Source organism: Diplotaxodon limnothrissa, linkage group LG13 (assembly GCF_057381915.1).
Source record: "Diplotaxodon limnothrissa isolate DT_005_m linkage group LG13, D_limnothrissa_male_GT1.1, whole genome shotgun sequence".
NCBI lineage: Eukaryota > Metazoa > Chordata > Actinopteri > Cichliformes > Cichlidae > Diplotaxodon > Diplotaxodon limnothrissa.
The window spans coordinates 11,541,400-11,558,615 of record NC_140608.1 but is presented as its reverse complement, the minus strand read 5'-3'; the positions used below and the strand labels follow the sequence as shown (position 1 = coordinate 11,558,615).

The 17,216-nt window shown below is 39.5% G+C and overlaps 1 protein-coding gene across 1 annotated transcript in view; it reads right to left on the bottom strand.

The window, feature by feature from the left end:
* The window catches only part of lrmda (leucine rich melanocyte differentiation associated), a 207,333-nt gene extending 196,541 nt beyond the window's left edge, over window positions 1–10,792 (bottom strand). The window contains exons 1-2 of the mRNA XM_085369800.1: window positions 10,629–10,792; window positions 9,985–10,085 (exon numbers count right to left, since the gene is read on the bottom strand). Coding sequence (XP_085225926.1) covers window positions 9,985–10,085; window positions 10,629–10,670 — 143 coding nt within the window. The 5' untranslated portion in view covers window positions 10,671–10,792. The remainder of the gene's footprint in view (window positions 1–9,984; window positions 10,086–10,628) is intronic.
* Window positions 10,793–17,216: the final 6,424 nt, after the last annotated feature.

The following is a 17,216-nucleotide window of genomic DNA, read 5'->3' as shown; positions in this document are numbered from 1 at the left end:
ATAGACCCTGTTGGGCCTCTCTGCCTGGTCTGCTTGTACATGTGCACTTTGTCCCTGTGAGGATTCCTTACCCTCCTCCCATTTCCCTTCGTCTCTCCTTTATACCTTCTTCCTCCTCCTCTGCCTCCTTCTTCTCCTACTCATCCTCTGCTGTTTGGTGTTTTGAAACATCTGAGTACAGACATGTTCTGAGCTTTAGAGGACCCAGGGGTCCGGGATCCAGACAGAGGGAGAAAATAAAGAAACTCTACAGTGCCCCCAGTACAAAAGCTATCTCCCCATTACCAGTGGGGATAAACTCTTAAACATCACCAAACGTCTGGACAGACAGAGGAGATCAGAAGACTGTTTGGTCTGTTGTTCACATAATCATACTGTCAGCTAATAGTGCAGTCAGCAGCTTGCAGTGGAACCAGTGTGATGGGAGTCATTGCATTTATCCTTATGGATAAACAATGTTTTAAGAGGGAAAACAGAGAATAAGGATACTGTACTACGCAGCCTGCTGGCCCCAAAATGTAAGGGTTTCTCCTTGTAGTTTTCCAGCACAGACATGTCAGCAGCATGGACATGAAACATGCCGTCACTGTTTCTTATCTCAATATATCCCTGGGTGGAAAAGTGAGGCAACAGCTTACTGATGTCTTGCAGCCTGCCTGACCATTAAAACATATTTCCATGCTGATGGATGTCAGATGTAACCTTAAAAGAACCATAGCTTTCCCTTGATTTCTGAACCCAGTCCCAGCTACAGTTTTCTAAACTTATTCTTCATGCTTCACAAATGGAACGAGCACAAAGAGGAAGGGGAGAACAAGAGCGCAGCCGAGCGAGAGCGCAGGGACCGTTATCTCGGAAAAATCTTCCCGTCCGACCAAGTTCTTGGGATGGCAGCTTGGAAGGACAGTCGGTGGTTTTTAAAAGTGAAAGCTGTGAAAGATGCGAGTACGTTTATCTAAAATGGATACAGGAAATGAGATACAGCTGTGCTGAGAATGTGACACAGCTGTCCACGGCCAGGGACGGTTTAAGTGTTTTGCGGGAGTGCAGGAAAAGGTCTCACCCGCAAAGCCGGTTCTGCAACTGCAGAACAAGCAAATAAGGCATAGTTTATCACACCAGGAGTGGTGAACTGCGATTAAACTGGACTCAAATTATAGGGGTTATAAGATTAATCCCTCGTCTTCGCCAATATGCAAGATCAGACTGTTAGTAATTGCGAGGCCTTTGAGAGCTGCCATCTCCACCAACAGCCTCCAACTGCATTTTATGGTCACAGGATTTATTCATCTACTGACAACATTTATCACGCAGCCCTCTTAAAAAATCATCCCCTAAAATTCAAATCACGGCAAAAACTGCCATCATCCTCTAAAATCTTGGCATGGATACAGCCATGTATCTGTCTTCACTTTACACCCCTGGGCCTTCTAGGAAAGACTGTGGGAGATTGAAATCCATGAAGCGACCAAAACTGCCTAGGCCATACCAAAGGAAGCTCCTTTGTTCATCATCCAAAACAGGCTCCAAACCGTTTTCCCCCCCCTTACTTTTTCTCTTTTCCACATCTGGGATTCAGCCAAGGGAAGTAGAAGTATGGCTCTCCCTGCTCTGCTTTAATATGTTCCATGCCTTCCAGTTGCTTACATCATCAATCTGGGAGATAGCTAAATGTGATGGGATGAACATAAACAGTGCCTGAGTTATGTCTTTAAAGAGACACAGGTCATGTCTCAAGTAGTGTGATTTTCCATTTTTTAGAAGAAAGCAAAGCACACATGGAGAGATCCTAACTGTTGGAGGCTATCCTAAATGACTTGTACATGTGTTATGTACTATAAAACATATGTCACGGAGGGAGAAGACTCAAGAAAAGGAATCAGCTTTACATTATCAAAATTCCCCCGTATCATCAACTTCAAGCAGCGAGCTTGTTATTGACAGCCAAATGCCAGTCCTAATCATCTTCCTTTTAATGCTCGCTTAAAAATGCACACCCTCATGTCAAAACCTGAATACGCATTAACTCTCCCCAAACGGTCTACTTACTAAACATGTCACTAATGAATTATACATCTGACTTTTTCCCTCTCTCATATTTACACGGTGTTTCGGCAGAATTTGTGTAGCAGCTGTAAAGTATTTAATAAGTGTTTAAATATGTAGGAGTCAAGATCTTAGCCGGTGCATGCACTTTACAGCGGATGTTTACACAATATCAAAAGACTCTGCTATGCCTATCAAAATGACTAAGACATACGGGTAGTTTGTTTTTCACTTGCCAAAGTAGAAAAGGGAGCATGTCCACTTGGGCCCCATCAGTTTAAATCATAAAGATCCATCACTTTGCACTCTGCTAAAACACTAAGGAAACATATTGTGGATTTTAAGACCCTTTTTATTCAGCCAGACTGTGTACTAAAACTAATTGGATTTCTGTCAATGGAAAAAATATATCCCATGGATAGCTTTGAACTCAATAGCTTTGACCATCCAACTTGCCACATGCCAAGCACCAGGGAGGAAAATTAAATCAGTGGTCAACATAAAATATTAAAATAGCATGGTATCAAATTTTTGAAAAATGATGTCAGGGTGGCTCATTATAGCCAGCAAGGCAGTGAATTAAGCTATATTTAGTGGGTGATAATTGAAATCATAGCTGTAGTCATTAGCACTGACAGGTTTCTAAATAATACCCAATAAATCCCATCTTTTTAGTAAGTTCCCCATGACAGCTGGCAGTGCTGAAAAATATAAAGTAAAGAAACAGAATATCTTTTCCTTTCTTTCCTCTCACCCTCCCTCCCTCCCTGCCCCCAATCCCAAGACTTCTCTCCCTCTCTCTCCTTCCCTCTTAGAGCCAATAAAATGTCAGCTTTTATACTCCTCCTCCAAAGTGTTGGCTAGATGTCAGCAGGCCCTTCTAAAGCCCTGCCACTGCAAGCTGAAGGCCTGTAAATCTCTGCATCAGTGGCACGCCATCCGTCTTGGGATATACAATAAAAAATGTGACGCAGTCATAAAAGGAATGGCATCACTGCCCAGTGTATATAATGTGAACAAAAGGAACATAAAGATGTTCCCTTCAATTCAGAATCCTTAAGCACAAGATGGTTTTAGATAGAAGGAATGCACTGAAAGGCTGACGGCAGCTCCTGACACTGATGGTTCTGTCTGTCTTTTGTTGTGTTTTAACAATGAGATAAAGATTTACTGTATACTATATATCCTGTACCCAGGATAAAGGAACTGTCCAGCTGTAAGCTGATTGACTAGCTACTCAGCTGTGTTACACCAGAGCCACTGCAGCCCAGATTTTTTGTAGGCACTACCCGGCCGAGCTGTAAGTGATAACAAATGTCTGGATCAGTCAGATCAGACATTAAATGGTCTTTATCCTGCCAACTCCCTAGTACAAAGTTTGTGTAATGTCAGTTGGAGCACATGTGATCATTGTCTGCAGAATTCACACTAAATAGCCGGGTGATATGCATCCTGTCGTCTGCACGCTCCACCTGGGAACCACCCCACACCTAAATCAATCGGGGTAGCAGGAACGCTACAACTTTGTTGTATACTACAGCAGAAGAAGGCCAGGAGCTAAGTCAGATTCTCTCGAACGCCTCAAGTGTGCACTGAGAGTGCAACGTGAGCAGAGCTGCATTTCCCTGTCGACACAAGAGGTGCAGCAGTGAACTGCAGTTTGAAACCAACTTTGTTTTGCAGTACTCAAAGCGAGATAAAAACAAATTAGACACAAACTCGTCCTAAGAGGATGTGGGTTTTTTTTCTTTTTTGTTTTGTTTTTGGAGGAAGGGGGATTTCTAATGAACTAGGAGGTTTGCCAGTGGTTTATCTCCATGGTAATGCTCACGACTTCCTCAAAAAATGGATGGCACCAAAACAAACCACAACAACTTTTCAAAAGCCAGCAGGAAGGGTGACCTTTTATAAGGACTCCACAAAATATGAGAGAAGTACGTCACTCAAAGAATCCTGACATTTCAAGACATTTAAAAAAAACAAAACAAAAACAAATATGAAAAAGTGAGTTGTCCCACAATTGTCTCCAAAGAGCCAATCAGCAGTGCACAGTTGAGATTTGTGACAGTTATGAGCATGTTGCAAGAAGTATATCTACTCTCTTTCAAAGTGAAGATGAAAGTCAGTGTAACTTAGCATTTTTCTTGACTTATCCAAAGTTTGAATTAGTATGGCATTTGTTCAGCGGCGTGTTGGTTTGAGCCAGGGACGATGATCATGTCACCACTGTGGATTGAGCCATTAGTGAAACCATAACGTTGTGTAATTTTCCTCATGCAAAGCATAACTTGCAGAGATAAAAGTTCTTTAAACCTTAATCATTTCAAATCTATCCAAAGGCATTATAATTAAGACCGTCCAAAATATAACCTCATGTAAAAGACTTAAGCGATAACGTACCAAACATATGACTTTGATAAAACTAATTGCCCACGACTTGTGTGCATTTCTCTACCCTGGCTTTCTGTTGGCATCATTTTAACTGTCCGTTAACAGAGAGAAAAGTGTTTGCAGCAATCACAACCTCAAATTGGTGAGATGGAGGAAAAAGACAAGCTATGTCATCCGGCGACTTTCCCAGGAGTAGTACATCATTTAAAAAAAATTCTAGTTTAAATTAGTACCAAAGAAGGATACGAAATATCAATGTCCTTCATATGAATAAGTTATTTCCTGCCAGACCGTGTCCTTTTCATCTATCCGGTTTAAATCTCTTTGCGCTGGGAGAGCTCTGCGTACTTTGTAATTTATGAGACATAGATCAGGTTATCCTAGAATATCGGCCTAAACAGGCCTGATGGATCAGATATGGAATATATTTCCTCAGCAGAACAGAGTACGCCACCACTATTACCAGGCACACACACACGCTGCTCCCAGTTAAGTGATTTGAGGACTTCATACTGCCAATGTTTCATATTCTCTCCTCCTAACTGACACTTTATCTGCATACCAGCATCTCTGCAGATTGAACACTTAGGCAAGACAATGACAGGCTCTCTTCCTGTTGTCACTTCTCATTCTGGGCCCAGTCTAATGCCTCTTACTGGGCTTCTGCCAATAACAGACCCCCTCATCCCTCCTCCCCAAACCATCAAACAACCAGAGTCTACCTATCGTGGATAGAAAAGGAACACTTGATGTCTGTGACACTCATTTGTCAATTAGAAGGCCCCTTCCAGTGTTGACATACAGCAACTTGAAAGACAGAGCGGTCCCTGTGATGAATTAAAAGAGACAGATGAGTGAGGCTTGAGCAGCGGAGTAATACTATAATGTTTCTTAGATATGAATATAAAACGACACAGTTGACAGGCCATACAAGGTTTTATTTCATTTCTCAGTGTACTAGGCCTCCCTACTTTGTCTTCTTTGTTCTCTTTTCATCAGACTACTTACATCTCATTTTGACAGCCGTGCGACATTTAGAGCACTTTCGTTTTAAAATGCAAGTTAGCATACTTGATTTGTCATTAAAATGCAAAACGCCTGCCATCACCAACATGGCCTGGGTGAGCACATACCCCCACAGACAGAGGCACACACATTGCATACATACACACACACACACATACAGTAGATGTGTGTGCCTAAGTCCAATATGGTCTTCCTATTCTTGAGAGCAGGCTGAATTTCAACTTTGGTGGATTTTATGTAGCAGATCGACTCCTGACATTAGACTTTTAAGTATACCAGAGAGTAATGTCAGTGTTTCAGATCATAGAGTGGGTCACAAGGGATATGAGCCCATGTAGGTTAACGACTGAATTAAAGATCTTTGTGGTAAGAAAATTTAGAGGTGGAGTGCTTGACTTTTACCTGTAAATTAACGTCCTTGACATTCAATGCTGTGCCTAATAAGTTCAAACGACGCTGACAAACGCTTTCAGCAACAGGTTACATTCCTACATTGTTGCACAGATAGCAATCATTAAGTTAGTGGCTAGGGGCTATGGCTAATAATAATATAACATTAATCTGGGAGCTAACATTATCACTCCTGCTGGTCAGAATAATGCAGCCATTTAATGTCTGAGTCCAAGATTAAGTCAAAGAAAAGTCTACCATTCTCTCACAGAAATAGTGAGAGCATACGTTACCAACTCTATTTGATCAGCAATGGAAATATGGTGCCAAGTCACCAAAAGCACATCTAAAAATGTTGTTTATGTTTTTTTCCACTAACTAAGAGAATCCTAAAATATAACATAATATATTTGTAATTTTGTCCCTTTTTTATTGAGTATTTTCCTGAGTATCAGTGTCATATTTGAAATTCTGATATTGTGAAAACTGAGACTGACTGCAAGGAAAAATAGACATTGGTATCTTCTCATGCATGGAAAAATGTAAAAGTTGCAGTTTCATGTGACATTTACCAAATGTCTCTAGTATCTCCAATATTTAAAGGTATTTCAAAGAATCACTGTGATTGCACAACTTTAATCACTCTTGTTTGGAAATTTTGCTTCAATTTTAATTTTCATAATACAAGAAATTATTAAATTTTACAAGCTGGAGTGCATTACAGGATCTTCTCTCACCTAAACAACTGAAATGTTTCTGCGCGCCCACCTTTATCTGGCATATTTTACTTTACCAAACAAAAGCGGATTTATATAACAAATCTTTTACGGTATTTGGATAAATTTACCAAATAAGAGGACATCAATCTTTTTTTCTTTTCCACTTGTCTCCATAATTTTCTTTGGAACAACTTTGATCTTTTGCTCACACAAAGGATGCTTGCCTGTGGCTGGCTCGGAGCTCTGGAAAAACAAAGTAGCTTTATCTACTTTGTTTTTGTTAGCTTCTTTAAAATGTTCAGCTAGGCAAAGTTGAGTGAAGCATCTAGTTAGATTAGTTTTTACAATCTTCTTTGTACCTCACCCACAGTTTACTTTGGCAAACTTTGTGTCTTCACTCACAGTGAGGTGTTTCCAAGCTTATAATATTTAACTTGTCTGTGCCACCGTGCATGCATGAAACGAACCGGCTCATAATAGGATATACTGGAGGCTGAGTACCTGATCCAGGCTTAGAAGACTGAAAATGGACCAATTCAGTCAGTCAGTATATCTCTATACTTTGGTTTTAAAAAATATATATATATATAACTAAATTGATAAAATAGGCTTACTGGAAAAAGTAGAGTTTTAAGATTTCACAACTGGCTGTTGATACCCAACTGGGATTTGTTTATCAGGATGGTTTGTCTGATTTCGGAAGACAAGTATCCCTGTTGTAATAGTGTTAGGATTCTTCCTGAGACTCAGAGACACATGTCCTCTTCAATCCTCGTGTGTCCAGGGTGATAACACTGCATGTAACAGTCACAGCAGGGAAATCGTGTCAACATAGCACATGCTCCTTCACAGCACTGTATACACAACTGACCTGGAACAAAGTGGACAACACAATACCAACCAAGCCCTTCCTGGGACAGAAATCTCACTGTGAGCCACAGTTCTCAACACATTGATGAGACAGGCTGACACTACAGCACACAGAGGGAGAGGTGTAGGTGTGACAGCCCACTACCATAATTTCATCCTGCCATTACCTGCCCAGCCACTCACAGTTATGCTCACAGAGACAGATGCGCAAACACTGCACCCAAGCAAACATCCACAAGCACACATACAAAATAACAAACATATGCGCTACACGCACACAAAACCACACAGGACTCAGTTAAAGCCAATGCCAGCACCTTGCTTCTCGTTGTGACTCATTGTCAGGTTGCTGGATGAGTGTTGTCAATTGAGCTGACAGAAATAAGCACATTAGCTACAACAAACTCTGGCAATGTCTCCCTCTAGATTTGAGTCAAGCAGCATGAAGAAGTGCACGATGCTGAAGGTAGTCCACTGAGTTTAACCAACATGTGCATTTGTTTACACCTGGTTTGCTTGAGCTGACATTGAAACAAGGTCACGGTGTCAATATTCACAAATGTCTCTGACGTATAAGAGCAGCAGAATTTCGAATGTTATCATTATGAGATAAATAACAGTGTTTACCTATCTGGTGTGCAGATGTCCTATATTATAAAGGTGAAAGTGTGCTTAGAAACTTTTACCAATAATATTGGTTATAACCTTGTCAAATTATTCAATGCATTGTACAGCAGCACAAAATATGACGCATCAGTGGTTTATTGTTTCTTGTATATCAAAACTGGGGAATGGGAAACGAACAGTGGGTGCTACAACTTTGTCACATGTTGACGTGTTTATCCAGTTTCTAATGTGGTCATGTGTGTTTATGGTGATACCAGAAGGAACTAATACTAACATGTTGGCAATGCATACTTTCATCTTTTAATGTTCTGTTGTATTAATGTCATGTAATGTTGTTGGAATCAGCTTTAACACACTGTACAAACACTCATTTTCACAACAAGCATAAGAATGAACCAGAACCCAGAAATTGAGGAAAATAAAGCAGCTTTGAAAATAAAATCTAGCCAAATCTAAAGCTAAATCATTAGAATTAAGCATGGTATAAGATCACTTTTTCCACTACCAAACCATCAATCAATATTGCACAGACATGAGCCCTAAATGGTTCAAGTATTGCTTGGCTTACTTCTGCACCACTTCTCTGTGCATACCACCCTTTGAAGTTTAGTAATGATATCTGACATCTGAGATTAGCTGAACTGAAAACCAATAATAAATTAGTCATTTCTGAGTCATAAATATTTCATTCTAAACATGAAGCTCTTAACGTGACAGCTTCAAGGGCAACTCACATAATGCCCGTCTTGATATCCCCAAAACCCACAGACATAAGAGTTGTTGCAGTCTCATGCCATAATGCTCCCTGTGAGAGATTACGTGCTTTCACTTCCTCTGAGGAAACGCCTAAAAACAATTGGTGTCAAACAGTGTATTCAGTACAATGCTTAGTCATGTGACAAGGTGTAATACTATATAGGACTTTTGCTAACTGGTTTAGGAACCTCACGTATGGTCATCTAATCAAAAAAATATTTATTGTGAGCAAAAAGGACACTTGGTATCATCTTGCCTACTGTTAGCTATTTAAAAACGTAAATGTTTCAAATTATCTGACTATATTTGAATGAAGAGCATGATAGGATACTGATGGTCAAGGTAATGAGAATGCAGCTACAAATCTTTGTTTTACCAGTTGCAGATGTTTAGACAAAACAAACAAAAGAAAAATGTGTGACAGGTTTCTGTATATCAGGCTTAGCCAAGGACCTAAAGATCTCTGTTTGCCCACCGTAGCAGATTTACAAGGACTGTGACTTACTCAACACCCTGTGCAAAGGTGAGCTCTGCACTGTGTGTGTAAATTCTGTGATAACAGATCATGGGCTTCCAAGAAACTCATGTTGGCCCATTCAGATATTCCTGAACCTTAAAAAAGATTTTTCAATTGAGGGGTTTTGCACTATATAAATCCATTTAAACTCCAAATACCCACTACAGACAACTGCCTCGAGACAACAATTTCTAAACAGAAAAGGGCCCAACTGAGATGGCTTCATGGCCTGACAGTCATGAAAGGGCTTCAGAAACAAAAGCACCTTATAACCATCATCTCTTTTCTTTTACTTGCCACATCAACTATGCTAGTCCTGCTGTTGAAATGGCAGCCCCCTCTGAAGCGGCTGCCATGAGGTGCTCCTTCATGTCCTGACAGAGGAATCTTTTCTTCTATTTGCCCCTGAATTAGCATGTCACATTTATCGATGATGCCTTTTATCCCGCCCCAGCGTGGCACCAGCCCAGTTCTAACACTCGTTCAGCTTTCTGATCTTCTGATGACACCGTGACCACCTGTAAACCCAGGGTACACATTCAGTTGCACCTGATGTGAAGACGCATGTCTCCCAGTAGCAGGCAGAGGAAGATGTAGGAAGATGTGCAGCTGATTACATGTTGTGCGCTTTGCTAATCTTACCTGAGCTGATTAAAACTCAGATCCAGCCTTCGTGCAAACTGGCCATAGGTCTCTCCAAGGAACTCTGGAATTTCCTTACAGTCGTGCCCAATGTATGAAATCTTTGAAAATTAAAAGAGAGAGACATATAAAGACTGCATCTCTGACGGGGGAACAGACACATTTTTCATGATATCCCAACAACAACTTTTTAATTAAATCTGAATAACATACACAGCCTTATACTGCAACACTTGGCGAAACAGCTGGATAGGATGCCTCACTGTAAAGCCGGATGGTTTCTAAACTACACCTGTCTTTCTGTTTATGCGAAGGGATAACTAATCCTTTCCTCTGTATGCTTTTCACTTCTACCCCTGTGAACTTACATTTCAACAAACCGCCTTGCACTGGGTACACTTTATTACATTACTTATTACGGAGTTTATTTTTGTCAGTGAAGCTGTAAAAGAAGCGAAAGTCACATCTGTAATGCTAGCTTCAGCGTGTCACATGACTCCAGTGAAGTCGAGGAAACAAACACAGCAGCATAACTTCAGCGCTAGTAAATTATTTAGAGTGGGGCTTAAATAAAAAAAAAAAAGTGCCACATTACACAAGCAGGGGACAAAGTCTGAGAGAAACACTCTCCTAAGCAAACTTACCTGAGTCCCATTCAATGCGACCAGCGACTCGTTGTTTGCCATATCTTTCTCGCCCACTGCTTTTACATCAACTATCCGAGTCACTGCACTTAAAAAAAAATCCGCTTACGAAAGAAAGACGTTACGTTTTGCTTTACGTTAAGCGCTGGTGTTTGTGGGTGAAGACCGAGTGCTTTGGAGAACTAGTGGCGATTTCAAATTGACTTTACTGTTTCCGCGTGCCGTTTCAATCAGCTGACCTGCTGTTGTGCGGAAGCACGCGGTCGCTGTTGCTGATCAAACCTGAGTGCTGACTGTTTTCCTAATGACAACATTAGATTCAGACTGGATGTGTGCACGGCTCTCGGCTAAAATACTGAAACATTGTGGAAAAAGAAGTCCAGGTAGGTAGGACACCTGGTCTCAGTAAACCATACGGGGGAGAGGGTACGGTGGCCCCTAGAGACAAAGCACGTACAAACTCCAAAACACTTACAAAATCCAAAACACGTGCAAAATCCAAAACACATGCAAGCTCCAAAACACTTACAAAATAAAAAACACATGCAAAAGACAAAACACGTACAAAATACAAAAAACATGCAAAATCCAAAACACGTACAAAATACAAAACACGTGCAAACTCCAAAGCACTTACAAAATCCAAAACACGTGCAAACTCCAAAACACTTACAAAATAAAAAACACATGCAAAAGACAAAACACGTACAAAATACAAAACACATGCAAACTCCAAAGCACTTACAAAATCCAAAACACGTGCAAACTCCAAAACACGTACAAAATCCAAAACACATGCAAACTCCAAAACACGTACAAAATACAAAACACATGCAAAATACAAAACACGTACAAAATACAAAACACGTACAATATACAAAACACGTGCAAAATACAAAACACGTGCAAAATACAAAACACGTACAAAATCCAAAACACGTGCAAAATACAAAACACGTACAAAATACAAAACGCGTGCAAAATACAAAACACGTACAAAATACAAAACACGTGCAAACTCCAAAACACATGCAAAATACAAAACACGTGCAAAATACAAAACACATGCAAAATACAAAACACGTGCAAAATCCAAAACACGTGCAAACCCCAAAACACGCACAAACTCCAAAACACATGCAAAATCCAAAACACAACGGAAGTGCTCCAGGACGCTAGGGGCAGTGTTGAGCTTTTGTTACCTAGTAACTACACAAGCCAGGAAGTACCAATGACCGGATTTGGGGTCTGCAGCCTTAAAGGCCGCATTTTAAGGCCGATTATGTCACAGCGACACGACAAAGACTGTCCCAATTCAAAGGCTGCTCGAAATGCGGCCCTCAAATGCGTCCTTAATTTCCCTGAATTTTAAGGATGGGTCTGTGTAGCCTTCATGGCCCAACATATCCCAGACTTCATAGCGCGGCGGTGGTTTGGATAATTTTGCCGAAAAAAAACGGCGGAAGCGGAGCGGACAAAGAGTAAACTTCCAGAAGTAAGTACTGAATATTATGTCACTTATTTATGCGCAAATGTTTTTATAATGAAGAACATTAAAACATTACTGTTGGCAACATGTCGGGAAAGTTATGTGACATTAGCGACGTTTGTACTAACTTGGTTTTAAAGCCTTCACTTCAAAATATTCGCCGTTCAATAGCTGACTTTAATCTTACAGAGAATGTGATGATTTTATGCGTAATTAAAGTCAGTCATGTCAGTCAGCTGACGGTTCACTCCTTAAGCTGAAAGAAAGATGCTTTAATCACAGGAGTCACACATGTGTCCACTGTACCATCTGGGAACTCTTCTTGTTTACACTCGTAATGACACAAACACTAAATCCTCCTTCTCTGGTGCTGTTTTGTAGCAGTGTGTACACCTGAGACTGTCACCTGTCTGTCTGTCCTGCACTCTCTCTCTGTTTCTTTCTCTCTGATTGTGGAATAAAAGTATGAACATGTATTTATAAGTCACACTTGTGTTTGAATCCTGCAGCTTATCACACATTTGATTTCTATGTGTGACACCTGCAAGTGTCCAGAGTGAGAACAGACTGAGGGACCCACTGCATTACATCATCTGTGAGGCTTTGCACCCCTGATGATCCACCAGGACAATCTCAGCAGTATGTGAGGAAGAGGAGGAGGAAGAGCCAGCAGCAGCTGACAGATGGAGAGAATAGACAGACTGTTCCCTGTTTGTGAAGGACTGCTAGAAAAGTTTAAAATAACTAATTGTCTGTCCTGAATCAGTCTTATTAGGTAATGTTCAAATAATTTTATCATTCCAGTGTTTCCAGTGTGGGAGAAAGTACTCAGGGCCTTCAAGTTACGCACTATGAAAGGCAGCAACAAGTTTAATGTTCAGAAACCTAAAGTCTGTATCAGCAGCAGAATGGAACTAAAAATAAATGTTTGTTTCAGTTCTATGAAGCTTTGAGTATTTTGGATCAGTAGCACTGCTGTGTTTGTTGCATCATATTGCTGTAATTGTTTATATGCTTTATATATTCTGAGGTAAGTTGATCTATAGTGTTACATCATATTCTATAAGGATGTTATGTGTTTGTATACTTTCTGCCCAGTTTGACCCATTTAGCAGACGTCAGCCTGTTTAAAGCTCTGATATCTATTCTGTATGACTTAAAGCAGTTATGACATGGTCTGATTTTCTCACCCAATAAAGGAATATTTAATACATCAGTCTACTCTTCATTTTATCAGAAACATATATATACTATTATATATTGTACATATATTTATTAGTTTCAGATGTAGCCATTCTTGTATTTTGCTTGTTTACATTATTGTATTTTGCACAACTCTGTTGCTTGTGAAGCTCGCACACAAGAATTTCACTCACATGTGCTGTACCAATGTACCTGCACATGTGATGTGACAATAAAAGTGATTTGATTTGAAACAGCTCACAGCTTGTACATTTTCTTTTTACACATGTATGTAAGCATTTGAGCCAAATTTAGTAATGCCAACATACTGAAGGAACAACATTTGTCTCTTATATATGATACACCTATATATGCACTGTCAATATACATTTTGAACCAGCTGCAGATGTCAGAGTAACAACTGACTGACCCCCACATAAAGTGCGTTACAGTAGTCCACAGGGGAAGAAATAAAAGCATGGATCACGGTTTCAAAGTGCTGCCTAGAAAGAAACGATTTCACTCTTGCCAGTCGCCTTAAATGATAAAAATGGACTGGTCCAACTTAAAACCAAGGGCAGTAACAACAGGTTTAAAATAAACCTCCAGGGGTTCCAAATGAAAAGAAGAGGACTCACAGGGGCCACTGGGTCCAAACACCAACAAATCTGTTTTCTTTTCATTCAAATTTAAAAAGTTTAGAGCCAACCAAGCTTTAATGTCATCTAGGCATGTCAAGAGAGGTTTTATTCAGATGCCATCCTTCGGCTTCAGTGGCAAATAAATTTGGCAGTCATTCCTATATACTTGTCTTTGAGTGAAGATTTAAGGTGGTAAGACATGTAAATAACTGCAACTTGAATCTGTACTGAAGCTCAGTATTTGACAAAGAGTTCATGTTCACTGCTGTAATACCTAATAATGACTAATATAATAACCATAATATTGTCCATATTATATTTACATTACCAAAGTGATATGACTTTAGTCTCATGAACAACATTAGCTAATTGTTATTTACTAGCTAATCTTAAATGACTGTTCAGTACAGAAATGAAGCCCAAAAATCATGTTTTACTGTCCTGTGGTCTCAGCCTCAGATACTTATCAAATCACACAAAGCTCTTGTAGAAACAAACAAACAAATGAAAAAAAATATGTTCTCCTTCATTTCTGTCAAAAAAAGTTGTATGACACGTTTCCAGCTGTTAGTATCATAGTTGCTAGGCAACCTGGGAAGCGCAACGGAGACTAGAGCCCATGTGTTTGCAACAAACTTGCCGTTTATTTTACAAATCGAGCTCAACACTGCCCCTAGCGTCCTGGAGCACTTCCGTTGTGATTTGGAGTTTGCATGTGTTTTGAATTTTGTACGTGTTTTGGATTTTGCACGTGTTTTGGATTTTGTACGTGTTTTGGATTTTGCATGTGTTTTGGATTTTGTACGTGTTTTGGATTTTGTACGTGTTTTGTATTTTGCATGTGTTTTGAATTTTGTACGTGTTTTGGATTTTGCACGTGTTTTGGATTTTGCATGTGTTTTGGATTTTGCATGTGTTTTGGATTTTGTATGTGTTTTGGAGTTTGCATGTGTTTTGAATTTTGTACGTGTTTTGGATTTTGTACGTGTTTTGGATTTTGCACGTGTTTTGGATTTTGTACGTGTTTTGGATTTTGCATGTGTTTTGGATTTTGTACGTGTTTTGAATTTTGTACGTGTTTTGGATTTTGCACGTGTTTTGGATTTTGTACGTGTTTTGGAGTTTGCATGTGTTTTGAATTTTGTACGTGTTTTGGATTTTGCATGTGTTTTGGAGTTTGCACGTGTTTTGAATTTAGTACGTGTTTTGGATTTTGCATGTGTTTTGGATTTTGTACGTGTTTTGGATTTTGCATGTGTTTTGGATTTTGTACGTGTTTTGGATTTTGTATGTGTTTTGAATTTTGTACGTGTTTTGAATTTTGTACGTGTTTTGGAGTTTGCACGTGTTTTGGAGTTTGCACGTGTTTTGGATTTTGCACGTGTTTTGGATTTTGTACGTGTTTTGGATTTTGTATGTGTTTTGGAGCTTGTACGTGTCTTGGATTTTGTACGTGTTTTGGATTTTGCATGTGTTTTGGAGTTTGCATGTGTTTTGGATTTTGTATGTGTTGAGGAGTTTGTGCGTGCTATTTGGAATTTGTAAGTGTTTTGGAGTTTATACATGCTTTGTCTCTAGGGGCCACTGTAAGAGGGGGCGTGGAGAGCCATACTGGTAATAAAACATACATATACACTAAAATAGAGATTAGATCAAACCTGAAGTAAAATCATTTTAATTGCCCATGTTAGTCTGAGAAGCTGCCTCTATTTAACCAGAGCGTTATGGCGGTTCTTTACTGGGGGGTTACATCAAGTATGTAAGTATTTTGGATGTAAAGCTATAACATAGCAATCAACAATCAAGAACCTCATTTTGAGTCAGTTTTCCAAATGGCACTATCTATGGTAAGTCTTGACAACATCTTCCCCTTTGACCACACAATTGGGCTCAGTGCTGCCCCCATCGCCCTTGACAAGTTTCTTATTTAAAGGGTAAGTTCACTCAACTTTTTCCTTTTCTTTTTCTTTTTGCATAAATGATGCTATGTTTATCTCTGAGTTCAGTGTTTCTCATACGTTGGCTTTAAAAAAAAATTAATAGATTCAAAATCAATTGTTATGTGACTGAAGTTCAGACGTTTAGGTTAAATTCAGAGTGTTTATTTAAAAAATAGGGTTTATAACCATTTTTTAACATATACCCCATTTACAGAGGCTCAAAAATAGTTAGACAAATTTATATAATTTCAAGCATGAGGCTTGTTTTTTAATACTTGGATGAACAGCAATGACTGGATAAAGTCTAGAACCCATTGGGATCTCTAAATCCTGTGTTTCCTCCCTTATGATGTTCTATCTGCCTACCGTTGCTGCTTGTTTGTGAGTCGTTCTGCATTGAGTTTTATTTTCAATAAATGAAAAAGCACGGACTACTGGGTTGAGATCAGGTGACTAACTTCACCATTGAAGAATATCCAATTTCTTTGAATGCTTTGACACATTATCCATTTGCACTGTGAAGCACTGTCTGGTCAGTTTTGGAGCATTTGATTCAGTCTGAGCAGAGAGTGTAGTACCCTGTACACTTCATACAATTCATCCTGCTGCATCTATGAGCAGTCACTGCTGACCTGGTTTCACTAGCAGCCATATGTACCCACCCCATAACATTAGCTACATCCATGTTTGACAGATGATGTAGTATGCTTCTAAGCTTAAGACCTTTTTCTCCTACTACATACCTTTCCCTTTCCATCATTCCGATGCTAGCCAAGTTCATCTTGGTTTCATCTTGGAACTGTTTTCTGACAAAGTATAATCTGTCCTGCTTGTTATTGAGCATAATCAGTAGTTTGCGCCTTGTTCTGAATGTTCTGTGTTTTCCATTCATGTTGGTATCTCAGTTTTGTGGACTTTGATAGCGATACAACTTTACTTAACCGATGAAAGAATTTGTGATTATCCACTTTCAGGTCTTTTGGTTTTGTTGAGCTGATCAGTCTTTCTTTTTAAGAGACTGTCAATTTTGCAGAGATTTAGATCTCTCAGATAGATTTATTTTGTTTTTCCAGTCTAATGACTACCAAAAGCTTGTTCCATATTTTAAAAGCTCTGTCCAGACTTCATAATTAGCCCTTTTGTTTCTTCCACTTGACAGTATGATGTGGAGTATAACATATTTGTCCTGCTAGTTATAAAACTAAACATGGTGTCAAAGGTCTGTGAAATTGCAGCATTCTGTGATCATTTTGTCCAGACCACAGTACAAAAAACTGCAATAGTTTTCCTTTTAATATTAGAATGCACTGGTCTGTGTACAGAATGTTGCTGTGGA